Source organism: Protobothrops mucrosquamatus, unplaced genomic scaffold (assembly GCF_001527695.2).
Source record: "Protobothrops mucrosquamatus isolate PMUCROS unplaced genomic scaffold, P.Mucros_1.0 scaffold385, whole genome shotgun sequence".
In the NCBI taxonomy this organism is placed as follows: Eukaryota; Metazoa; Chordata; class Lepidosauria; order Squamata; family Viperidae; genus Protobothrops; species Protobothrops mucrosquamatus.
The window spans coordinates 288,177-315,299 of NW_015386717.1; the positions used below are offsets into that span (position 1 = coordinate 288,177).

General features: G+C 37.7%; 2 protein-coding genes across 2 annotated transcripts in view; one reads left to right on the top strand and one right to left on the bottom strand.

Annotated features, from left to right (window-relative positions):
- Positions 1-5,340, bottom strand: part of GINM1 (glycoprotein integral membrane 1) — a 24,051-nt gene extending 18,711 nt beyond the window's left edge. Inside the window, exon 1 of the mRNA XM_015815917.1 lies at positions 5,192-5,340. Within this exon, the coding sequence (XP_015671403.1) occupies positions 5,192-5,308 (117 nt within the window). The 5' untranslated portion in view covers positions 5,309-5,340. The remainder of the gene's footprint in view (positions 1-5,191) is intronic.
- Positions 5,341-8,334: 2,994 nt separating this feature from the next.
- On the top strand, positions 8,335-25,657 carry PPIL4 (peptidylprolyl isomerase like 4). The gene is made up of 13 exons (XM_015815918.1): positions 8,335-8,449; positions 10,064-10,131; positions 10,429-10,493; positions 11,480-11,597; positions 12,536-12,678; positions 13,344-13,440; positions 14,549-14,665; positions 16,220-16,344; positions 17,757-17,823; positions 19,075-19,186; positions 19,889-19,985; positions 21,229-21,373; positions 25,185-25,657. The coding sequence occupies exons 1-13, from the start codon at positions 8,380-8,382 to the stop codon at positions 25,401-25,403; spliced, it is 1,443 nt and encodes a 480-aa protein (XP_015671404.1). The 5' UTR covers positions 8,335-8,379; the 3' UTR covers positions 25,404-25,657.
- Positions 25,658-27,123: the final 1,466 nt, after the last annotated feature.

Sequence of the window (27,123 nt, forward strand, 5' to 3'; positions counted from 1 at the left end):
GTTAGGGGCCTTGGGGTCGACCTCTGTCCCCCTGCCAATACAGACTGCGTATGGTCGGTGAGGAAGGAGGAGAACCACCGCATAACAGTGCCTCCCACTCCTAACTCACCCAAACGTCGCAGCATGATACCGTGGTCCACGGTATCAAAAGCCGCTGAGAGGTCCAAAAGAACAAGGACAGAGGAATGACCCCTGTCCCAGGCCCTCCAGAGATCATTTACCAACGTGACCAATGCCGTTTCCGTGCTGTATCCCGGCCTGAAGCCCGACTGGAGCGGGTCCAGATAGACTGTTTCCTCCAGGTGCCGAGGGAATTGCTGTGCAACCACACTCTCGACAACCTTCGCCACAAAGCTGATGCATATTGGATAATTAAAAAAAAACAGAATCATGCAGTCAATAGTTTCCTCTATGATATTCTATGGAACTTGGAATTTGAAGAAGCAGGCTAGCAAGAATTCTGACACTTGAATATTGATGCACGGGGGAGACTCCCAAGAATACCGTGGATAACCAAGGGAACAAATGTACAGGTTTATATTTTGGAGGAGCAGCCATAGTATGACTGACTGTAATTTTATGTACTTTTATGGTTTTGTGTGTGCATGACTAAGTAGAACAGCTGCTCCCAAAGACCAAGACCATGGAAAAGGTACTTTTTTTAAGTATGTGTAAATATATTTTATAGGAATTGGGAAAAACAGAACTATTTACAGCACTGTGTCCAAACTTCCCCGTTTCTTCCTCTCTCCTGTTTCTCGAAAATCTTAAATTTTCTCTTTCTGCTTTCCACAAGTATTTGCTAGCAAACATTCACCTCACTATTTAGCTGCCAACTCCCTTCTTTTCCCTTCTCCCTCTCTCACAGCTTTTCAAGGAGAGAGAGAAAGGGAGAATTAGCTGCTTTACTTTGCTGTGCATTTAAGGTGTTTCTCCCAGCTTTTTCAGATCTTGACAGTCATCACCTTGCATTGTGCATGATACATCTCCCACTGGGTCTTCTGTCCAACGTATCCTGGTCTGAGGCTTCTTCCAGGTGTCCTTCTTTTCAGAAAGTCATTTGCCTCTGCCTCCATCTACCTTGGGTTTGGGATAAAACACATTCCTCTCTGTGTTTTTTTTATATTTCTTCTTCCTGTCTTCTGTAACTAACATCTTCATCCTTCTAGGGCCAGAAAATGGACAGTGCCCGTTTCCAATGCTCCAGCACACTCAAAGTGACATCTCTCTCCAGCTATCAACTTCTCACACAGTGACTCCAAAGACACTTATTATCTCAATACTCAGTGTGGCACAGACTATATCTCTCCATCTTTCTTCATTTCGCCTCTCCCCCTTTTATGATCCAAATTGGCAGTATCTCCCCCAACAATTGAGCACTGAGACTCTTGCAGAAGCAATCTTAAGAAAAAGGGTTGGTTCATCTTTTCTATATAAACTATTTCTGCAAACATAAACCTCTAGACTCCTTTTCCACCATAGTGGGGTGGGGGGGACCAATAGCCAGAAGATGGAAAGTAGTTTGGGAGATGATTCTGAGCACAGAGTAATTCCATAAGAAAAGTTAAAGCAGAACTTTCTCCTCATCCTTCACTACGATGATTCAGACTATCCCCAACCAAATTGCTACATTTTATATACAAGGCTTTTGATCATCACCTTTTAGGGTGGAATACTTGAGCCTACTAGTATGTATGCATGTGTGTGTGTGTGTGTGTGCTTAGTCATGTGATCATTCATTCTATCTGAATTGTCAGTCCAAGGAAAATAAAGCATTATTTTGAAGATAAAACTTTGGAATAAGGTGCTAGAAGTTGGGAAGAAAAAAGATAATCAGCCATAGTACAACCTCTATCCTGCCAAAGGTAACATCCAGAGCAGAGCTCCAGTCAGGCTATGTTTTTACTACTGGAACCAAACCCTAAGATGAGGCATTCTTTTTTCCTTTCTTCTTCTTCCATTCAGCTGAGTCTTATTCTTGGAGACTGCCTAAACAAGTCACTGCAGTTTTTTTGACAAGGTTTTTCAAAAGTGGTTTGACATTGACTCCTAGGACTGAGAGAAAATAACTGGTTCAAGATCACCCAGTTGGCTTTCTGCCTGTGGAGGGACTACAACATCTGGTCACCTGGTTACTAGTTTGATGCCTTAACCGCCAGACCAAACTCTTCCTCACATCAATGTATCTATTTTTAAGAAGGGTTGTGTCTATTGCTTTATAATTGGCACCGATATAGTTTTCCATTCCTAGAAATCAAATTTAAGTGAGCAATTTTATGTGTATTTCCTAGCTTATACCGGTACATGTATATTTTTCTATTCTGATTATTTGGTAGGAAAATAAACATTTTAAGTAATTTCTAACATGACCAATGCTTGTCAAGCGGCTGGATATATTAGGGCAACACAATCTTACTTGCTAAATAGGTAGTTTACACTATTAAAATTTCAGCTTGCAATCTTATTAATTCAAAACACATTTCTCTGAGAATTACAAAAACGTATACACAAGACAAAACATAAACATCAAAGAAATTAATTTGGATCTTAAAGTTTCTTGCCTTAATCAGTAAATACCACATTATCTTCTTTTTTTTACATATTATTGTTATGGAACAATGAGTATTAAGCTCTTCTCCCTTGTGGCTTCCCAGCATCCCTTGCGTTGCCAAATATATACTATCTATATTGTATTGCACGGTGGAAGTATTTCCTTGGAAGTATTTCTTTAGTTCATTTAATCATCTTTCATTTCAAAATTCTCTGGGCCTTTCCCACAATAATTTTGAGTATTAGATTACACTATGATTTCTCTGACACAAATGCAAAAAATGACCAACTCACTTCAACAGACCAAAGAAGATGTGACAGCTGTGAAGCATATTTCATCTTAAAAAAATCAGAGAGGGGGGAAAGTCCATATTGCGTAAATATTTAGAAAGACACAGGAATTATGCAATAATGGACTTGCATGACAATTGCATGAACAACCAATTTACTGCACATATTTTTTATCTTTCCATATTTTTAAGCTTGTCCTATTAACAACTGGTTGAAGTTCTGTTCTAAAAATAATTTCCTTCTGAAAAGAAATTATACCAGGAAGTTTTGTGATCAAATTAATCAATCAGATATTTAGAGCCTTCACATTTGGAAAAGGCAAATTAGCTGCATTTGTCATTAGTCAGCAGAAGCATCCACATCTGAAACAAGAGATCTTGTTCTCATTTGCTGCAAAACCAATGAATAACTCAGGCAGGAAATGAATGCAATGCCTAGAAGCAAACAAGATATGGTAGATGGGAAGAGAGAATTCGCTGTCAGTCTTTTTAGGGAGAGACTAACCTACTGTTCTTCTGCCACTTCTCAAATCTTCTGATAACTACCTGCTTAGAAGAATAAACTTGAGTAAAACAGTAAGGAAAAGAAGCAAATACATTGGAAGAAGTGGAAGTAAGGGAATCCGTTCAGCATGAGCTTGTCTCCTGATGCCTTCAGAACATACCCATGTCATTTTCTTGGCAACAGTCTGAAAGAGTTTTTCATTATCTTCCTTTAGCATATTTTTTAATCGTCTCAATCTAGCCTAAAACTCTGGTATTTCCTGGACGTTTCCCATCCAAGTATTAACCAGGCCCAAGCCTGCCAGTCTTTTGAAGACTGGGGTAAAGTTGCTATCTTTTCATTTACACCAATGAACAGTAAATTTTAAAGAACAAATATTTTATTTAGACTGGGGACAAAGGTTTCTTGTTTGTTGACTGAAGTGGAGCATTGAGTTCGACTCCTGATGCTTTCAAAACACATCAGTGTACTTTTCCTGGCAACAGTCTGGAAGCAGTTTTTCATTGTCTTCCTTCAGTATACTCTACTTTTATGCTGAGTGACTTCTACATCTTCATCCTCTGAGGTTGAAGGTTAAGGAAGGAAGGGAAGGAGGGAGGGAGGCAAAAGAATGCCAACATGATCTGCTGTTTCATTTCTTGCAAATAATCATCTTTTTTGCATGTAATTATCATCTTTCTTGCATATAATCATCTTCTCTGTAGTGAAGGAAATCACCCTGGGCAAAAAACTGGGTCAGAACTAAGGATGTAAGGAGGTTCTCTGCTTTTAAAAAATGATCCTCAAACTCATATTTCTGCCCTACTGTAAAATACAGAGGACCTCCCATATGGCTTTGAAAAGCAACCTACAGATGTGAAAAGTAGGGCTGATAATCAAGGTCTAGCGCAGCTAAGTAAATATAGACCTGTAATCTTTGTTTTGACAGCTCTCCAAAAAGGCAATTCTTTCCTATTAAAGTACCCCATGGTAAACCAGAAGTAAAATTAAGCAAATTTAATTGTTTTATACGAGTGTGATAGAGTTTGTGGGCTTTTTAATCAATTAACATTATCATGACAGTTAACCACATTAAATATTTGGAAATGATGATATCTAAAATCACTACTGTGATGTTTAAACCTCAAACTAAGACAAATATAACAGGTGACTGCTTTAGCCAAGGCAACAGGACAACAAATGCACCACAATACCTGAAATATTTAATTCATGTTTTACAAGAACATCAAGACTTCCTTAGAACATCTTGTTCTTTCCATAAAGAGCAGATTTATTACATAAAGTACTCAATCCCCAAAATCTAATTGCATTACTACATACATTAAAATCTAATATGGGAGCAAGTTATATATCTAAAAGGGCAAGCTGCTGGGTATTGTATTCAAGACACACACACACACACAGGTACAAAAGGCTTCGATAGCACTTTTTTGTAAAACCATTAACTCACAATCATTCCGAAAAGTGATTTGTCCGATAAGGAAGAATCCCCCTACGCAAACTGCAAAAATCTTAGCATGTTATCCCAACACTTGCTTTAAAGAGCATGCACGTACTACAGAACTGTTTTGCAAATGGACTTGGCAGAAAAGCCACCAGCATTGCAACATTGCGTGTCCCTACTTTAGTAGATCCCTCTTCTAAACCACCATGACCAGATGCTCACACACGCGGGGTGTTGAATCACACCTTCAGCTGCCCCACCTATGGCTCTGAAGGGAGACCTGACCTTTTCTCTTCTCCCCTTGCCCTACAACACACACATACACAAACACATTTTCGGGGCTCCGGTGCCAACCCTGCCAGACCTGAGCAGAGGCCCTCAAGGAAACTTTCCCTTGCCTACCTGGCTCACCACCCGGGAGAAGGCGGCTGTCGGATCCGGGGCGAAAAGGCTTGGAGGCAGCAGTAGGAGCCCTGCCACCAGCCCGAGCAACTCGCGTGGCCCCAGCGCTGCCTCCATCTTGGGAACTGCGCATTAAAACTAAGTGAAACATCAACAAAGCAAGAGGCGGCGACGAGCCGAGCAGAAGCTGGGAGGAGTCCGGCGGGGCCGAGGAGGAAACAGCCGGGAAGGATGCAATACAAGCCGAGATGTCGAGCGGGGACGAGGTGTTTCCAGGGTCCGGGCACGGAAAAGGCGGCGTAGCAGTGATTTCCCTTCGGTGGACGCCTCTGAAGAGTTGAAGACAAGGAAATCAAGGCGGGAGGGCGAGCGTCCTCCCCACCCCGGCCCCGCTCCGACCAAATGCAAAAGCTTTCTGCCCTTAAAACAAGGACTGGCAGAGCGCATCACAATAAGACCCCTTTCATTTAGTTGGACGCGATGAACCAGTGACAGCTCCCGGGCAGCTCCTGAAACTGCTCTCTAGTGCTTTATCAGAGGGATTAAAGAAAAACTTGGTGGTGATTAAAATAAATAAACAAAATTCATATTAAGGCCAATCCATAGTTTACAAAATAGTACTGTGTTGTATTTTTATAACTTTCCCAAGAATTCAGCACCGGGCACGGTTTGCTCCCCCACTGCAATTGAGCCTCACCAGATTCGTCCCCCCCTTTTTTTTTATATATATATATATATATTCTTTTTCTTTAATCATTTGGCCCGCTAAAAATTTCTTGAAATTCAAGATCTTGTTTATATAAATTATTAGCATGCTCTCTCCTGTCCCCAAACATTCACAGGCAGTTTTGTTTTGTATGTTTGGTTCAAAATACTATACAGGGGCTCATAAAAAGTTTAACCTTCCTTTTTTGTGTAGTGAGGCCAACTTCAATTATATTACATAAAGTGCACATGTGGTTTTGTTTAGAGGTTGTTTTTTTTATCAGATTGGCCACTGCAAGATGACTGGCACTCCCACAAGGGAGGACTGGTCCACTGTACATAGCAGCAATTTGCAAATAAACTGGCAGAGCATCCATATATATTTCTCTCCCTCAGAGGTAACTAAATCTGTCATGATGGACAGAAACCCTCTGTTTACCTGGCAGTTCAAGAGAAAGGAACGATAAAAAGAAAACATGAGAGATGAGGAAAGAGCTGAATTGCATCCCTTTGAGATATGAACTGCCTTTCACATCTACAACTAGCCTTTAATTCAGTAAGCACTGATTGGGGGAATATTTCTTAGGGCTGATTTCGAAGAGTCTCATGTTCAATTCCAAGCATCTGAAATGATGCTTGCGGGCTATGAAAAGAAAATCTTTAATCCTTGAAGTCACTGAGTCACTACTGAGTAAATGGATGATTGGTCTGACTCAATATATGGAAGCTTCTAGACCAGGGGGTTCCCAACCGGGGATGCTCACACCTCCTGGGGGGTGCAAGGCGATATTCCAGGGGGTGCGAAAACTTGGGTTTAGAAGTTTCAAAATTATTTTTTATGTTCACATCATTCAAAATTTGTTTAAATAAGTTTATTACTTTTGTAAAGGGTGCGAGAATATATCAGAAGCGTTCTAGGTGTGCGGGGTATAGAAAAGTTTGGGAACTGCTGTTCTAAACTCTCCAAAAGAGAGGATATGGAACTACTTTAATGTATGATATATATAAGAGAAAGTTATGGTTCAATCATGGCTTATTGAATAAACCATAATTGGTTGGCTTTGTACAACACACTAAGTCTTTCTGCTTGTTGGTGGGAATTGCTGCTGTGCCACTACTACTCAAACACTGGATTTTTATTTGTTGGTTTTATAGAGAGATAATACTATGATATATCAAATGCTAAATGAATATTTAAACCATATTTTTCTTTAAACATCTCCAGAATTATGCAAACTTTTAGTTACCTCCCAATTTACATAGTTAGTAAAAAGAATAACCAAAAGGATATGAAGAAAAAATTGATCCTGAGGAAGAAAATAATGTATAAAAAAGATCAGCATTCTACTACTATGATTTGAAAGACAGTATACATCTGTTTATCCTTGTTGAAGCATGCTCAAAGGTACGCTATTTTCTTAAATATGGATCCTTAGGCAATGAAGAAAAAGTATCTTGAGTAAAACTTTAATTCTGAACCAATTTTCATAATCACTAAATCAAGAAGTTTATAAAGGCTGGCCAGGTCAGACATATATAATTTCACCCTGTGTGTTTTATTTTCCTGTGCGCTTGTTTAAGGTTATCTGCACATGAAAGAAAGCTACATGTTCTGAGGAAAGAACATTGTAATGTGATCTAAACATAATGTTCCTTCTAAATAGTTTCTCAGATTTATCTTTCTCTATCCAAAAAGTCAACATCTGCAGCTTTAAAAAAAAGCACACAAAAATTCTGTATTAATTGACACAGAAAGCCAATTGTTTGGAAGAAAAGAAAGGGGAGTTCTGAAGTCAGCTCTCTTTAGAATTGCAGAACAAGCTGATTCTCAGAGATTCCAGACAGAATCTCTCTCTCTCTCTCTGGCTGGTAGTTGTGAGAAAAATAGAAGAAAGAACGTGTATTAGGTATATTTGCCACCTTGAATTATTTATAAAAATAATAAAGGCAGGATAAAAAATAATTTTAACATGTGGGTCTCCTGTACCTATAGCAATTACAGTACTTAGGTAAGCAAATTAGAAAGTGGATTTGTCTAGTTCAGGGATAGGCAACCTCGGCTCTTTTATGACTCATGGACTTCAACTCCCAGAATTCCTGAGTCAGCAAAGCTGACTCAGGAATTCTGGGAGTTGAAGTCCATGAGTCATAAAAGAGCCGAGGTTGCCTATTCCTAGTCTAGTTCAAAGCCGGTTCAAAGCCGGTTGTCTCCGCACAGCTGGACCTGAGAGCGCTGCCAAATCTTTCCCCGTCTTCTCTGAATCACGCTCACTTCCGGCCTCCGGGAGTCCGCCAGTGGTGCCCAAACTAACTTTGAAGGGCGACTCTACAGTCGTAAGTCTACGGTAACCGAGCCTTGGAAAAGAGCGCCGCTTTGTCTTACAGCTGTCAAACCAGGGAGGAAGTGGAGTCGCGCAAGGCATGCTGGGATCGTGGAGGAGCAAACTGGCGGAAAGATCAGAAAGGCGGCTGGAAGAGGCGCCATGGCTGTGCTCCTGGAGACCACGCTGGGAGACCTAGTGATTGATTTATACACGGAGGAGAGACCGAGAGGTAGTGACAGTGCAGCGGGTACCGCGTAGGACAAATTCCGGGCCAGAAACCTCTGGACAACTGCAGAAAAATTCCGGTTTAGCGATACTTCTCCAGCAGGGTTTACTGCGCTTGGAGAAGCTAGCACAACATTTGCGGAATGTGCAAAAAAAAAAAAAAAGCTAAATTTTTCAGGGATGTCTCAGAATCTGCAGTTCCCCAAAATGCAGAATAGGAGCAACTCCAGAGATAGTGATGCTCTCAGGAGGTGGGGGCTAAGTGATGGGAGATATATTGAAATTAATACTAGTTTTTCACATGGGATCCAAAGATCTCAGTCTTTTATTGTTTTTCCAGGGAGAACTTGGACTGATTGTGGAAAAGGTCTTTTATATTTTTTTTAAAAAAAAACTTAGGGTGGCTCCATTTCTTTAATAACTTTATACAATATTTACTTTGAGGATTATAAATGGCATCCCAGTTTTGGCAGTATCAGTACTCTGGACTTGCATTTTATCTGGAATTTAATAAAAAGGATTGGTTGGGGGAAAAAACAACTGCACACATTGAGTACATGGAATTTTTCCTCTGAAATAATTCTCATTTTCCAACTTGGCTTTATGAACTTGACTAATGAGATTCTCAGTTTCTTTTCTGAGATATAAAATATAACTTTCTCTGCCCAATTTCCACTGAAACTCCTATTTGACTTTTGTAGCAGCTTGATTCCCATAGATTACACCACAAAACCCTTCCTTACCCCATAAAAAGCAAGAAAAGCTTCAGGTTTAAACTTCTTATGTATCAGGATGTTATTAAAGCATAGAAATAAAACCTGTATAAAAAGGATAATGCATTGCCTCTCCATGCTTTCTAACAAGCTTACATGTCTCCAAATGTTGTATCAATGGTTAATCCACTCTTGCACATCCTGTCCTTGTCTAACTGAATTACTATATATTTTGTCCTGTTTGTCCCTGCATTGCCTTTTTTTAACCTTCCTTTGTACCTCTTATTGTACTGAATTTTGGGAATTAGGACAGGAGCCTGCTTTTTCTCACTTTGTAAAGCACTGTATGGATTGATGACACTATAAGGTAAAATTAGAACAGGTGTGTTCAGCATGTGGCCTGAGACAGCTAGTAATGTGCCCCCCATCATAATTTTTTAACATGTGATTTGTATACATTAATTGTATATTTTATATATGGCCCAAGTCAATTCCTCTTCACTCAATGCAACCGGGGCAAACCAAAAGATTGGACACACATGTATTAGAACATGCTGTGATTGCTTAATATGAACAGAAGGCACTCTGCACATTAACACAGATGTCCTATAAAGTTTATAACATGCATTGCTGGTCTAAAGTCCATATATAGAAAAAATAGACTGCTTAGTTGAAAATAAGTCCTGCGTTTTCCAATATTCTTTTTCTATAAGATTTGATAAAAATAGATAATATTTCTCTGTCATTTTAATCTGAACATTTATTCATGGTGTGCCATTTGTTTCATGCAACTTGCTGGGGATTGTTACTGGGCATTTTTTATTGAATTTGTATGAAAGAATAGCTTGCTTCTTTTAGGCAAAGGCCGTAGCCTGTTTCAATTGTCTTGTCTTTATTTCTTTTAGCTTGTCTAAATTTCCTGAAGCTTTGCAAGACCAAATACTACAATTACTGCCTTATACATAATATACAAGTAAGCATATCTGATTTTTTTCCTTTGCTTTTGCTTCACATATAAGACAATAATTTAATTGTGAGTCTTATATAGTAGATATACAATTTTAATCTAAGAAATACATATGCTAAATGTCTTCTTCCTAATCATGCATGCATGTGTATGTTTAAATTCCTTTCTTCAGTTGTAAAACAGAAATAATAGCATAGTCTGCCTTATGTAATTATTGGCACACAGAGAAGATTCTTAATAACATGAGGAGGATTTTTTAAATGATGTTAAATAATAAGTTATATGTGTTCCACATTGTTTCAGAGAGATTTTATCATACAAACTGGAGACCCCCTGGGGACTGGCCGTGGAGGTGAATCCATATTTTGGTAAACATTGTTTAGTTTTGATTTGCAAAGTCAATAAAACTTTTTGAATATAGCAGAATTTATTACTTCTTACATAGGCATTCATTTAGATTACCTATTGGTAATCTTGGAACCAGAAGAATAAATCATGAACTTTGATAGTGAAAGTCTTCGTGCAGACCAATCACTTTGGTCAATATATGATGAAGGAAAAAATTAAAGTGTTGGTTTTAACCTAAAAAGCCTTAAATGGCTTGGCATAAGCTTTTACTTAGAATGGCTTGATATGAGCATCTGATATGAACCATCTGAGGGAAAATAATTTAGTGATTCTTCATTTCCTTGAAGAACCGTGATGGTGCAATGGTTAGAATGCAGTGTTGCAGGCTAACACACTGTTCACTGCCAGCAGTTCGATGCTGAAACAGCTCAAGGTTGACTCAGCCTTCCATCCTTCTGAGGTTGGTAAAATGAAGACCCATATTGTTAGGGGCAATATGCTGACTCTGTAAACCGCTTAGAGAGGGCTGTAAAACACTGAAGCAGTATATAAATCTAAGTGCTATTGCAATTGCTAAGTCAGGGAGAAGGAATTGTCTCAATTATACAGTAGTCACTATGTTATGTAAGAATCTTTCCCTGGAAATTATATTTGCTTCAACATAGTAGACATTTCAGAAGCAACTTAAGATGGGGTTTTTTTGTATGTGTGTGGCAAGACATATGGAGTCTTATTCTGGTTTTAGATTAATGCAATATATTACTATGAAGATTATTAAAGTTTTTTTTGTGTACTACCAAGAGTCTTATGATTGGGGTGATAGGAAAAATAAAGAAACAAATATATAGTCTCAGTTATATAAATGATTCTGAAATTGTTAAAAACGAATGGAACTGTCAATTTGTACTTCTCCATGCACTGTACTGCAGTTTTTTTCTCTCATATGGCTAGTTTTTAAAAGTTGTGCAATTTATTCTGATTAATAATTTGTTTGTACATGTTTCAGCAAATTGTATGGTGATCAAGCTAGATTTTTTGAAGCAGAGAAAGTGCCAAGAATTAAACACAAGAAAAAGGGAACTGTGTCAATGGTAAACAATGGGAGTGATCAGCATGGATCTCAGGTATGTCCACAGATCTGGAAAAGTCATGTCAACATATTAGGACATATGGAAGTTGAAAGCACAGATATGACATTATATAAAAAAACTGAAAATGGAAAAAAAATACATTGGAAAAATAAGTTTTTTCTGCAGCATTAGCATACCAGATGCTTTCATATTTTAAGTGGCCGATTACCAAACCAGACTATTCATAAACATGGAATTAGGTGTACAAACAATTTTGACTGATAGAGGAGGCATAACTGATCTCACTTAAAGCAAGAAATTTGGTCATCAGCTTTGAATCATAGCCAGCATGATTCAGTTAGAATTCTATTCACATAACAAGATTTTTCATGACTTTATTTCCACTCTTCTTCTGCTTGATTTGCTCTGGTGGTGTCTCCAACTTTTTGAAGCAAAAAATATGGAAGAAGAACTGAGAAATAATTTGTTCTTCTGGCAGATGGACCACTACTCAACTATTCCACTATTGGGTGAATTCACACTGTTGGATGAAGTCTTTTGATATTGTCCAAACTGAACTTCAATTTATTCAGCCATATCAACTACATCAATGGTAGATTTGTTCTAAGATTACATTGTTTTCTGGGTTTGCTAAAAACCTTAGTGGAACTAGATCTCAACATGGTTGGGTATGACAAGTTAAATAACCTGAGCATAGCACTGAATCTGGAAGAGCTCTAATAAAAATTCCTGTAGAGAACAAACAATCGACTCTTGTATTGCCTGAGAAATAATCTCCAGGAAAGACTGAAATCATCACAATATGACGCCATCTTCAGTGCCTAAAATTCACAGAAAGTTTGTGACATCAGAAGATTTTCTGGTGAATGAATCCAAAATCAGCTAATGTATCAACAGACTGAAATGAGTAGATGAAGATTTTCATTAGTTTGTCAATTCCAATTCATTATTTTTCTTGATTTTTTTTTTAGTTTCTTATTACTATAGGAGAAAACTTAGATTATCTGAATGGTGTGCATACAGTGTTTGGTGAAGTAACAGAAGGCATGGATGTATTGATGAAAATTAATGAGTCCTTTGTCGATAAGGATTTCGTTCCATATCAAGACATCAGGTATGAACAAAATCTTCTACAATTGATAAAAGTGCAGAGTGTAAGCAAAATTCTGCTGGATTAAACAAAAGCCATCAAGTTGTGTCTATCAAAGGTATCCAAAACCCAAATCAAAAGCAGCTATAGTTTTCCCTATTGTTATGCTATTACCACTTTTGATAGATCTATTTGCTATGACTTCAAAACTCTTTAAGCAAATGTTGTCCCCATTTGCTGTGAAAGTGAATTCCATAAATGAATTATGTGTAATGAGGTAAAAGAGTTTCTTCAAACTCCCCTAAACCTATTGCTGTCATATCTTTCATGTATGACATTAGTCCTTAACTATATTTGGTAGTAGATGAGAACAATTCTATGAACTAAATTTCATATAATTGGAAGGCAATTGTTGTTATTGGAAGGCAATTGTTGAATTTCCTTTCAGCATAAGCCAGATGAATGCTTTCAGTTAAGTGAGTAATTTTATAGTGTCTGAATTTTATAGTAACATATGCACCCTCTGTCAGTGTTAAAATTTGGAATAAAGTTTAACTTATAGATTTTGTTTTCAGATAAATGAGTTTTGTTGTGTAGGTGTTTTTTGATGCAGCAGTGAATTAATATTCAAAGTTATTGTGAAATGGAACCTTGAACTTAATCTTTAACTGAATATGTTTTCTATTTAGGATAAACCATACAGTGATCTTAGATGATCCATTTGATGATCCCCCTGGTTTGGCAATACCAGATCGTTCACCAGAACCTACAAAAGAACAATTGGATGTGAGTGTGGAGTTAATCGAGAAATATGTTTATATTCCCCTAGTGTACCTGCTGATTTTGCAGAAGTACAGAACTTTGTGGTTATGTTCTCACAGTGGCCCAAGGTCATGTTTGATTTGGAAAAAAAAAAGACTTTAATTAGAGGACATATTGCTCAATAAAAGCAACTGTGTCCTTTTCATTGGCAATAATACAGATTCTTCAGTTTCAATAGAATTTTAGTTTCAGCTTCAAGATAGGAAAAATATCAATGGCAACAGTTGCAAGTATTCTTTTTTAAGTATATATTGTTTTTTGCAATATTTGAGTGCACACCGTTATTCCTGCAAAATAATGAACAACATTAGAAGTATAATTCAAGCACGTGCCTGCTGAGAAGGCACATCTATGTCTATACTAACTGCTGATCTCTAGCTGTGTTTTCTGTGGGAAAACAGAAGGTGTGCTAACCGTGCCACATTACAAAAGTATCATTAGCAGCGATGTGCATAATTACACTTTCAAAAATGTATATAGCAATTACACAGGGATGCACATTAATTTCATTTTTTTATAATTTATTTAGCTGCCCATCTCACCAAGTTACTCTGGGCAGTGAACAAAATTATCACCGGATAATAAGGTGATAACGAAAAAAAAATGATAAGGAAAGGGGAAGAATGAAAAATGAATGGAAATCTGTAACTGCCTCTATAGAAGTGTAACCTCAATACAGGTAGTCCTTGATTAACAGTGGCATTTCCATTGCTGAGTAACGCAGTTGTAATGCGTGATATCACATGACTGCATCATTTAGTGACAGCAATCCCAGCACTTCCCATTGCTGTGATTAAGCAAGAATCATGGGTTGTTAGGCAAGGACCTCATTGAAATTTCCTGTTGGCTTCCACAAGCAAAGTTAGTGGAAAAGCTGGCAGAAAGTTGCAAGTCCCAGGTGGCTCACAAGGATGCCGTTGGGCAGGTAAGTGGCCGCTGCAAGGTATGGGAGAGCCAGTGCAGGATAAATGTGGTGAGGTTTCAGGTAGCTGCTGCAAAGTGTTATAAAAAAGATGAAGTATTCATTCTAAGTCATATTAAATATCTATCTCTTTGTTTTTAAATAAGACAGAGTGGGAGAATAGGTGCTGATGAAGAAATCGATGACTTCAAAGGAAGGACTACGGATGAAGTGGAAGAAATCCTGGCAGACAAAGAAGCAAAAACACAGGCTATTCTCTTGGAAATGGTAGATGCAGTATATCTGATCTGATGGTTAAATTGTAGATGTGCAGATGCTTAGCAGATGTTTAGCTTTATTTAAATAGAAATGGTACCCCATACCGAATGATTGCCACATTACGTCTGGTATGCTCTGGGTTCTTTGGCAATTTTTGCCTCTTAAAATGTAAAACTGGTCTCATAGTGAAATCTAAAGTATTTTAAATACTATATAATAAACTTGGTTAAAGCAATCCATATGCAGAAACATTCTTATGTTAAAGAAATCGAAATGCAGATTAAATGTGCATCTGTGCTTATGTTTGAGTTTTAAAGCTATTGTATTAAACTCCTGTAAACATTTATAAAACGTAGTACAGATGGATCTGACCTGTGGTCAGCAACTATAGGTAGTCCTCGACCTACAGCCACAATTGAGCCCAGAATGTATGTTGCTAAGTGAGAAATCTGTTACGTGAGTTTTATCCCATTGTATGGCTTTCCTTGCCACATTTGTTAAGCAAATCACTGCAATTGTTAAATTAGTAAAACAGCTGTTAAGTGAATCTGGCTTCCCCATTGATTTTGCTTGTTAGGAGGTCGCGAAAAGGGATCACATGACCCCGGGACACTGCAGCCATCATAAATATGAACAGTTGTTAAGCATTCAAACGTAAATCATGTGACAATGAGGATACTGCAACGGTCATAAGTATGAAAAATGGTTGTAAGTCATTTTTTTCAGTGCCATTGTAACTTGCACGGTTACTAAATGAACTGTTGTAAGTCGAGGACTACCTGTAGTTTCCTCCTAGGACCTAGGTGGACATAAGTTATAAATTAAATTCCAACTACTATTTTTCCAAACGGAGGGAAGCACTGGTGGCAAGTCCCAGGCCTTGGTCACTATTTCCCCCATCCCTCTTTGACTCTAGTATGACAATTATGTGGAACCAGATTTTATGTAACATACAAGAATAATTTATATTTTAACATTTTACCATTAAAACTTTAGTAATCCCTACTCATTGCAAGACATGAATAAGGATTGTTTAATATCATCTATTGTAATCTTGGGCTTTTTTTAATGAAATATATGAATTGGGTGTATTAAAAAGCATTTAAATTGATAAATCTCTGTAATGTTTTTTCTTCTGCGATGGTCCATGAAAGTAAATATATGATGCATTAGTAAGCCAGGTTACAACTTGACACCACAATTGTTGCTTATAAATCAGTCCTTAACCTTTGTAGAATCTCTGAAGTCACAAGTATGAAAAAAGAGATGGATGGATCTTGCCTTCTTCACAAGTTGCTATTTCAGTTATAGCTCAGAAGCATACTGTTTTTAAGAAAACTATCATCTTTTAAGCATCTCATTCGAGAGAGGTCATCAAACAGAAAGATCTGCCTTTTCCATCCTTAAGGCTTCAGAATAATCTTGAATAGCATATTCACATTGTACACATTCTCACATCTTAAAATGGAGTCATTTTGATATGTGTATCCATTAGTGCAAATTGTAGGAGTGTTGGAATAAAGCAAAGTAAAATAAAGTAATCTTTCTTGCATTGTTCCCCAGGTTGGAGACTTACCTGATGCAAATATCAAGCCACCTGAAAATGTTCTTTTTGTCTGCAAACTTAATCCTGTGACAACCGATGAAGACCTTGAAATCATATTTTCCCGATTTGGTTCGATAAAAAGGTAAGTGTTGAACATTTGCAAAGACTACATTAGCAGACCTTTATACAAAGTGCAAAATGTAGTCCTTGCTAGTGAAAAATGCAGAAGGAACATTTTTTTTTAGTCACAGTGGCCTAGCAATAGACTTAATATAGATATTACCTTGTATTGATAGAAATACTTTTCAGACCTTTGGTGATTGCCTAAACTGAAAGTGTTTTTTCCTAAGCGGGAATCTTACAAAGTTCTCTTTAGCAGAGTTTAAAAAGATGAAAACAATAGTGATAGGGGAAGTTCAGCAGGTGAACTGTTTTCAATTTAAAGTCAATATGCTTATGTGTGTCTTAGGGTAAGGATTTTGAGTCTTTCACTCACAGTATTATGCACTGGGGAGGGGACAGGTCTCTTCTCTGCTAAAGGAAGAGCTGTGAATTATCAAATATGATTGCTTGAATCTTTAGTCTGAGAACCAACTGTTACAATGCCATTTATTAAGTATTAGAAAACTAATTACTGTAGACTCTTCCAGCACTTTTTCTTTCTGATTTATTATAATATATGTATGTCTATTCTCTTTAGATTTTTTTAAGTGGCTTTTTTGTATCCTAAATCAATGATGTTAGAAAGTGCAGTTGTCTAATTCGGTGTGATGGCTAACCTGAATATACTTTTAAAGCTTATTGTATAGTATGTTGAAGCTGAACCCAGTGATCCTTATTGACCTCATTCACTAAATTAGAACTTGCCCCAACTCTGAAACTAATCCCTGGGTCTAAAGGTAGCAGTATAGGATAGAAAGTGAAAAGCAAGACTTCTGTTTGTAGTTCTACTAAACTCACACATTCTTATCATCCATACTGTAACTTCTGATACCAATGCAGTGATGGCGAACCTTTTAGAGACCGAGTGCCCAAAAACTGGCCCTGCCCCCGCTCCACCCCTGCCCCACCCCCTCTCCGTCCCACCCTGCCTGCCCGCAGGGCCACTCACCGCCTCCAGGGCCCACCGCAGATCGCCCAGTCAGCCCAGCAGCGCCATGGCAACCAGGCCCCCTGCCCGTGCCCCGCAGCATCAACTGTGTGCGATGGGGCGTGAGGGCAGAGTCTTGTCTACGCTGCCTGGCTGCCATGTCCTTGGCTGCGCTGCTCTGCGTGGGCCACGCTCGGGGGTGACTCTCCTCCAGGGGGGCTGCTGGTGTGGAGGGGGTCGTGGGGGAGGCAAGGCTGGGGCAATGGCACGTGTGCCCACAGAGAGGGCTCCGAGTGCCGCCTCTGGCACGTCTGCCATAGGTTCACCACCACTGCCATAGTAGCTTACGAGGACCTCCATAGACTGAGTGCCGTGAAAGCTATGGGATGATTTAAAACTTAACATTGCATGACATACAACTGCTATCTGTATGGTTTCCTGAACAAAATGTGTTGATTTTTCAGTTGTGAAGTAATTCGAGATTGGAAAACTGGTGAATCTCTGTGCTATGCTTTCATTGAGTTTGAAAAGGTGTGTGGCCGTATGTATATACCGTTTAACTATATACAGTATAAGAATATAAACCAAACTGAATGCTTTATGTATAATTTTACTAAAGAGCAGTTAGCATTTGAAATATCTCAGTTCCAAGCATTAGGAGAAGAAATTCCTGCTTTTAGTCTGCATACCCTTTCCCTATCTTTGATGGACTTCCTAGATTTGATCATTTACATCTGGAAACCACTTTGTTCTTTTTAAAATTATTATTAATCACCCTTTCATGTCATCCTTTTTAAATGAAATGCAATAAGGTACAATAGGTAACATGGTTAAGTGGTAAGGACTAAGAACATGATGCTGCCAAACACCCCTTAGAAACTCTTAGTAATTAGTGGAAAAAATGGGGCTTTTCACATCTTCTGAAATATACTAATAAATGATTAAGAGGGAGGATTCCCTCCTGTTTACCATTATGTACAAAAATAAAATGACCCCTGAAAATCAATACATGAATGTGTTTGGGATGTTTTGGGATCCCTTGGTTTATAGGCTGGTTTTATTTGTATTACCTGGCTACCCATGGTTAATATAACCATTATTCACTCTATTTATTTATTTATTTATTTATTTAGAAACTGCCCATTTCCCTCACAGAGGGTCTCTGAGCAGTGTACAGATAAAATGTTAAAAACATAAAAAATGAATATAAAATTTTAAAATAAGGCAAGGATAGTTAAAATTTGATTTTAAAAGGCAGGAGGGAGGGCTTCAGTGCACTAACCAGCCCCACAACTGGATGCTCCCAGCTAGATATAGATATTTTCAGAAAGCTAGGAGACTGAGGCCCCACCTCTCCTCTGTGGGGAGAATATGCCAGAGAGTATGGGCAACTTCTCATTAACAACTAATGAACCCCATGGACAAGTTCACATAACATGCTAATTTAAAATGTAGGCTAGTTTGTGGCTCAGCCTATCATGTGAACATAGCCACAGACTGGTACCCTGAAGAAGCAATTGTGATTCCATCTTTGTAAGAATTGTAAAGTACTGAAACTATTAGTGTGTTAACGCTGGAGTTCTATATTAAAGTCAGATTCTACTTAACAATATGGCACTGGAATTGCGCATTCTAAGCTGACTCTGCAGGGTAGGCAGATATTAATGCTGTCAGAAGTTTTTATGGCAATAACTACTTTTTCCACTTTTATGATGGCATCCAAGAGTTGTTACAGTATAAATTTTCTAACTTTAATTACACTTCTTTTGAAACACATATCAGGAAGAAGATTGTGAGAAAGCTTACTTTAAGATGGACAATGTCTTAATAGACGACAGGCGAATACATGTTGATTTTAGCCAATCTGTTGCAAAGGTGAAATGGAAAGGAAAAGGTAACAAGAAGTATAAATTATTTCTATTAATTCCTCCCATTGCAAGTTCCTTATATTATAGACAGTATCAACTCTGTTTTGGGAGGGACACAAAGTATTTGTCAGATACAGATTTGTTGACCATGAAATATCTACAGATATGATCCCTTCTCAATTAACCATTTATAAAGGTGCATATTCTACTTTTCAATCTTGTAATTATAGAAAGATGCTAAGTAGAAAATGCTACGTTTGCTTAATAAATAAATGCGTGTGGGAATGGTGAGGTTTTGACTATGGAGTTGGCTTTATCAGTATTAAGAGCATTAATGCTGTAGCTAACAGACTGAAATGGAGTAGCTCAAACTATTTGAATCTGATCAAAAGGTGTCTGTGCCCATTATTAGAATTGGCATCATTTTTTTTTGCTGAAAAGCATTACTTGGGAAGACTTTCCTTTGTGAACCAGACTACCGTATTTCTACTCTGCTTATCAAAAAAGTTAGCACAAAGCAGCACAAATTATTTGTTTAGATCTCTGCATGGGATCTCGTGACAGGTGCATCTCGGAGGCCTTAACTACTTCTGAAATATTTCTGTTTGGAGCCCATTTCGTTAGGATCTCCCTAAAAAGGTTTATTTTGCACAGCAATCATTAACAGCTATTTCCGTATAACCTTGTATTCAAAATTAATGTCGGCTTATTTCTCCTTATATAAACAGGCGGGAAATACACCAAGGATGATTTCAAAGAATATGAAAAAGATCACAGCAAAACTTCTAAATTAAGTCTGAAAGAGAAAGCAAAACCCAAGCAAGAGTATCCTGAACAATTAAATTATTGCTTGATGTATCATAGTTGTTTTAAAAGTAGTGTCGCGTTAATCTATTGTGAATTAATAGAAGAATTTCTTGACTTCCCAGTCCAGAGTTGAGAGGGTGTGGCTGGTCCAAAATTACTCAACTGTCTTCCATGCCTAAGGAAGGACTAGAACTCATGTCTTCTCCCTCCTGGTCCAGCACCTTAACCACTACACCATTTTGGTCTTCAGATGTAGAAAGATAAGTAGAACAATAACATATATAACATTCAATATGTATATGAAACTATTCAGAACAGATAGAATATGGAATGTTATGCATATTATTCTACTTTATACACCAATATTAAAGTATTTGTAGAGATTGCTAAATACTGCTAGATCTAATGTTGAATATTATATTAATGGATAGATTTGATTCCCACATCTAATTTCAAAACTTATTTTCTTGGGGCTATTATGTAAACTCTCTTGTTATATAACTTTCATATGTGTAATATTTAGTGAAGAGCCAAGTTGGATTTAGGAAATTGAGAGTCCACTGGCAAGTACTTCTTCTTTTAAGTGTTTCTGAGAAACCTCAATTAAAGGCCTGTTTAGCCTTTATGATAATTTTATTATGAAGGAAATAAGCAGTGTCTAATTGGGGCCAGAATCAAAGTGTTTGTTAACAGTTGTAAAAAAATGTTTCCATATGGTGAATGTATTTGCTATAGATCCTCCTAGTTAAATTTCACTTTCTTGTGAATTTGGGAGATGGTGTATTAAGTGTCGCTCTCAGTTCCCTCTTTCAAAGACCTAATGTTGCTTATATAGACAGTTTTGCTTTGCATTCTGGCTGAGTCATACAGGAAAATTGACTAGTAAAGCTGTGGAGTGGAGGGCTGCCATCCATTTACCATGCAGGCATCTTTTCAGTTATGTCTCAGAACAGTTACAAAATAGAAAATCTGGGATTCGGATGGCCACACGTAAGAACTGGATGATTAAAAAAAAAAAAATTCCATTCAGAATTGTGTGTTTCAAAGCTTGGCAAAATCATTGCAAAGAAATACCGAAAGGGACGGTTTGCTAGTCGATTCATTTACATCTGAGGGGGTGCTGCCAAATTGTTTCCTTGCACTTCACTGGTCAACTGGCTCAAATACAGTGTCTGCATTTATGGATTTTCTCTCTCCCTCCTGGCTCCCGTTGCCTTCTGGCATCGCTATTGGTCACGCTTTCCTTAACAGACATCCGTAGCTCCAAATACGATCTTGTGCTGGAGAATGAAGAGGAGGAAGCCAGAACCAGCCACAGGCACTCTGATAAAAAGAGGAAGCATTACCATTCAGACAACACCGATGATGAGGAGGAGGAGGAGGAGAAGAGGAGCAGAAAAACCAAAGTATTAAATGTTTGTCCTTTTATTGGAATGATATTTTTAATTGGTTCCTGTGAAAAGAAAGCAAGGCCTAGTGTTTTCCCCGCCTTTAAGGATGTCCGTTCCTTTATATCCTACTCCAGTGTTATCCTATTTGCTGCCTTAACTTTGATGAAAAGTTTACTCTCTACATTCCCATTTTCAAATACAGAGCTTGCTCATTGTATTTGGCTCCTGCACTCTACTGGAAATCCCCTTAGCTCTGCAGAACTTTTTAGAAAAACTAAATTAAATATGACCTCACTAAAAGACAGGAAATTCAACTTTGCCAATAGGTAGAAGAAGAAACAAAATCTGCTCTTGAGCTAAGAATCTGACCCAAGTGACCTCTTGAAAAAGTAGTTGTGATCTGTTAGCTTCTGTGTGTGTGGGGTTTTTTTTTAATGATGTAGGCAAATGTTCTTAGTTACTATCAAAAATTAATCTCATCCCCTCCCCTCCCCCCAACCTTATGACAGCTAGGAAAAGATTAGAGATTCTTATTGTTGCTTAGCTGCTCTGTGGTGTTGCAAACACAAATTCGGGGCAATAGTTTGCAATGCAGTGACGGTACAGCTGTTAAATGAAGACTGCAATGTAAAAGAGACTTTTACTAAGCTAATTAACTTACTTATATGGATGAAAGGAGAAAGAAGGGGGAAGAGCCGTCTCCCATGTCCTTTATTTTCCATATTCTTACAATAAGCCACTGACTACTATGGCCTCACTATTTGCATTGCTGTCTTCCCTTTGGAGGAGGTTTCTGCGTTGTCTTCACCAGATTCACTGCCAAATCTTAAAAGCTATTTGCGTGCTGTGATACTCCTTGTATGCTTAATATGCCCAATTTGTTTCTGTGTCCTGCCATTTCATGCACTGTTCCTGATACTAGTTTAAATTAGTTATCTTGCTATATTCTTATTTATTCATTTGCAAATAAGAAGAAACCTTTGGCTTTATCTCCAATATAATTTCATCAGGTATCTCTTTTTGACTATTAAATAACCCCCTGAACATTCCAAGTAATTCATCGAATTTCAGGCTTTTCAGAGCTACTGATTTTTCTGCTTATGATCCACTCTCTCTTTACCCTTGAGTGTACCCTTTTCATTCAGTCCTGGGTTTCTAGTTGTCTGATTGTGCATTTCTGCTTGGATGTCTTTTTTACCTGAAATTTTATTTCCTTCTGATGGCAAATAGTGCTCTCCTGATAAGTTGTAAAATGCAAGGTCCTTGAAACCAGAACCTGTTGACTTAATATTGTTCTAAAGTGCTGTCTAAAAACATCAATAAACTGGAATACCTTTCATAGTGAAAGAAAAGGCTATTTTAAAAAAAATGTCTTCTGCTGGTAAATAGGCATGAATAAATGAGTCGCCTTTAGTACACTGAAATGATGGGTTCCAACCTTTTTGAGACGCTATAATTTAAGAGAAAATTGGCATAAATATTTTACAGATAGTATATAACTCTGTTAAAGAGGAGAAGGGCAGTGTCCTAGAGGTGAAGACATTCACCTCACACTCGGGAGGTTGAGAGTTCAGTCCTAGGTAGTGACAGATATTTCTCTGTCAAGGCACAAAGAGTAAATATCTGCTGTGAACTCCGCGTAGGCATCAGGAAGGGCATCCGGCCAGTAAATGCTGAGCTCCATTCAGTCGCCCCAACTCCACCTCGATAAAAGAGATTACAGGATCGTAAAAAGAAAAAAAAACTCTGTTAATAATCACAAAAATGCTGGAATATGTTATTGTATGTGGTTGTTATGAGAAAAAAACCCAGAAATACTAGAAAGAAATATTATTCCAAAAATCTCAGAAACAAAGTTTGAATTGAAACCTCAGGGTTTGGTTTTGTTTTGCTAGGAATTATCCCAGGACACATTTTTTAAAATTAAATTGATTAAAATGTGCGCTGTTGACCAGGATAACAAATCTGATTCAGCACTGGAAAACAAAGAGACACTTTGCTAATGATAACAGATTGGGAAAAACATTTGAAGAAATACACAGCAAAAAAACATGGGACCATATTCCTGCAGGTCATCAGAGCTACTGCACCTGGGACTGTAAAGTTAAATCAGCAAGAGAAAAGATTAGCTGGAAAATCAAATCATTCCGAAGTAGTGTTGTAAAATCCATGTGATTCACAAACAGAGCATTCGTTGAACTGTTTTTTTTAAACAGCCTTTGCAACTTTTTGTTTCACTGTGTGTTTGTCTGTAGGTTTGGAGGGATTTATTTTCAGATCTAGTATGTCTTGTTTTAACAGTTTTGTGTAGGATGTTTCCCATTTAATAGTATGGTCAATAGTTTTAATAATTTGTGAAATATGGGAACATAGAAATATACACACTGCAACCTTTTCTTCATGTTCTTCTCCATCCTAACAGAATCTAGTTTGTAAACAAAAGCAAAATATCTGATATTGGCCAAGAAAAATAAAGTGTAATAAAAGTCTATAACAGCTTAAATTGCCTTAGCTGGTTCCTTCAAAGTTTCATAGGTAAATCCCATTCACACAGCAGGATGTTCCTTTCCTTCCTTCTTTTTCCACTGCCTTGATCTTCTCCAGGGAAGATGGGTTGGGAGGGAATATATAATAGAACCAAAAAAAAAAAAGTAACCACAGAGCTGTTGTTTGTTTCCAGATTATATAACATTGTTTTACGACATGTCAAGGTTCAAATCTGATTATTATTTTTAAGTAATTACTGATCTCAGTTGCAACTGAACATTTGTGCAGGGGAAAGCAATTTTCTCTCCAGATATCTTGGATTACAGCTTTTGCAACTCATATCAGCATGTGGCGAGTGGTCAGGAATTACAGAAGTTATATTATTATTATTATTATTAGTATTATTATTATTAATTATTATTATTATTATTATTATTATTATTATTGATAATGATGATGTTGGAAGGGACCTTGGAGGTCATTTAGTCCAACCCCCTGCTCAGGCAGGAAACCCTATACCATTTCAGACAAATGGCTGTCCAGTCTCTTCTTAAAAACTTCCACTGTTGGAGCATTCACCGCTTCTGGAGGCAGGTTGTTCCACTGGTTAATTGTTCTAACTGTCAGGGAATTTCTCCTTAGTTCTAGGTTGCTTCTCTCCTTGATTAGTTTCCCTCCGTTGCTTCTTGTCCTGCCTTCAGGTGCTTTGGAAAATAGCTTGCAGTTGCCCTTTACTTTCACCTCCTGCTGTACCCAGAAGGCCCCTCGTAGTTAATTTTCTTTGGAGGTACTCAAAAAGGTCTGCAATTGGCTCCAATATTGACAATCCCTGCCTTAATTTGATAAAATTATCTGTTTAAGTCAGCAACCATAAAGTAGGTAGGTTGATTAATGTTGTATTTTAAATCATGAAGCACAGCAATTTCTGATTTTTTGTTTTTATATTTCCTTTTTTTTTTTGACAAAATAAATTGATATTATCCCAAATTATGTAAACTGAAACATAATAGGAAGTAAAAGCAGCTTCAAATGTTATATTAAAATAATTTGGAAAAAATTGTTTTACACTTCAAATCATAAATTAAAAAAAAACAAACCACATATTTTTATACATATATAGGATAGATTGTTTTGTTCTTCCCAGAGGGTTTCCTTTAAAGGTCTAGCAATGCATAATTTACTTAGACTGAATTGGTACATTGCTATTCATTCTGTAAGACTAGCATGGAAATGAGCAGGCAGAATTTGAAAACCGTTGGCGCTCTGTACCTGCTCCTTTTCTCTACTCTTCTGTGTCATCAGTGCAAATAACTGCACATTTTCATCCTTCTTCTCTCAGGACCCTGGCCGAAGGCACAAAGAAGAAGGCAATAGGGAGAAAAGAAAAAGCGACAAGCGAGAGAGAGGCCGGAGCCATTCTCGGGAGAGAGAAAGCCACCACAAAAAGTCTAAAGACAAGCATTCCGAGGAAGCCTGGGAAAGAGACCATGATGAAGAGAAAAAATCAGAGAGGAATCCCAAAAAGTCCAAAAATAAGGAAAAGTCCAAATATAAATAAGGACATTCTTGGCATTTATCTGCCTTAGAAACTGCCAATGCATTCCCTTCCAGAAGATCTTCAAGCTCCCTCTGATTCTGCCTCATGGAGTTCTGTGGGAGGATATCTTCATTGGGTGGACTCTACTGTTATGTTTGTTGCCTTTTAAAAACTGCAGATTGTAGAGAAATTAGAGAAATTCATGCTTCAGTACAGTAACAAGGTGTCTGCAGCGTTTGGGTAATTACGAATAGCAATCTGCTGCTGTTCCTGCCAGACAGGAATTCTAAATCACTTTTAACTCTAAAAGGAATATGGAGGACTTTATTCAAGACTGGATGAATTTACTTCCCTTTTTCTCATAGGAAACTGCTAATGAGAGAAGCATGTACAGTTACATGGATGAGGGAGATCTGCTTTTGTTGCAAGTTGAGGCTTCCCTGTTGTATTTATACAAATAGATACTATTGAAGTTTTATATATAAAAATATAGAAATATATACTGTTACGATACATAGTTCATCATTCATACTAGCCCAGGGGTAGGCAACCTTGGCTCTTTTATGACTCGTGGACTTCAACTCCCAGAATTCCTGAGCCAGCATGGCCCAGCTTGGAAACCTCTCCCTTTCCCCTCAGCATGGCTGGCTCGGGAATTCTGGGAGTTGAAGTCCACGAGTCATAAAAGAGCCAAGGTTGCCTACCCCTGTACTAGCCCACACAATTGGTACTGTTAAAGAGTTCATCTCGCTGAAGTGGCTCTAAATACTTGTCGTTTCAGAGAGAAAATGAGAAGTCTCACTTTGCACTATAGCAGTGTACAATATTGATACATCTAGATTGCCACAAAAGAACAACTGTCATTTTGTGCTAGCTGCAATATCTCCATGCAAATCTTTTAGTTTCACTGCCATCTAATATAGCAACATTAATCTATTTCAGCAAATATATCAGTAAATCTATGTCAGCTAGGAAGCTGTAGCAAATCCTGTGGGTTTTGTATTTGGATTCAGTTTTTTTTAAATGTAGCTTTGTTTGGTAATGTAAAATTGTACATTCTTAATAAAAAAAAAGCTATCAGCCCCCCATATACGTATATGGTAGGGTTTTTTTCCCCCTTCTAACTAGAATCGTTTTATGAAAGCAGATGAGTCTATAATGCAAAATATATAAAGCGAAATATGGCAATGAGAAAGAAATAGATGATTTGTTCTGGAAGACGTAACTACCTGTTGGTATAAGCCAGGGGTCTTCAAACTTGGCCTTTTATGACTTGTGGACTTCAAATCCCAGAATTCCTCAGCCGGCATTGCTGGCTGAGGAATTCTGGGAGTTGAAGTCCACAAGTCATAAAAGGGCCAAGTTTGAAGACCCCTGGTATAAGTAGACAGTATCAACAAACATGCTGGTTAAACTATAGCTACAGCTATAATCTGTAACAGAGTATTTTTTTCTGTCTTTAAGTTTTTTTTCAATTAGACCCTCTCATCAGCTATTATGTGTTTTTAAAAAAGCAAGTGATTTGTAAATGAGTCTTGGATTGTCTCCCTTAAAACATTCGTCCCAAATTCATGTCATTTTCTATGGACTATTTGTTCATTAAACAGTGCAATGAAAAAATTCAATTGTGTTAACATCACAATGATTCTAAATCAGAATGGGGAAATCAGAGGTACATGTAGCCCCTGGATCCTAGCAAATTGTAAATTTTTTTTAGTCTGAAAAAGGGAAAGCATACTTT

Coding starts and splice junctions, on each gene's coding strand:
- PPIL4 (XM_015815918.1), top strand. CDS start 8,380: ATGGCTGTGCTCCTGGAGACCACGCTGGGAGACCTAGTGATTGATTTA. Junction 12,679..13,343: donor GTTCCATATCAAGACATCAG/GTATGAACAAAA, acceptor TTTTCTATTTAG/GATAAACCATACAGTGATCT. Junction 13,441..14,548: donor CTACAAAAGAACAATTGGAT/GTGAGTGTGGAG, acceptor TAAATAAGACAG/AGTGGGAGAATAGGTGCTGA.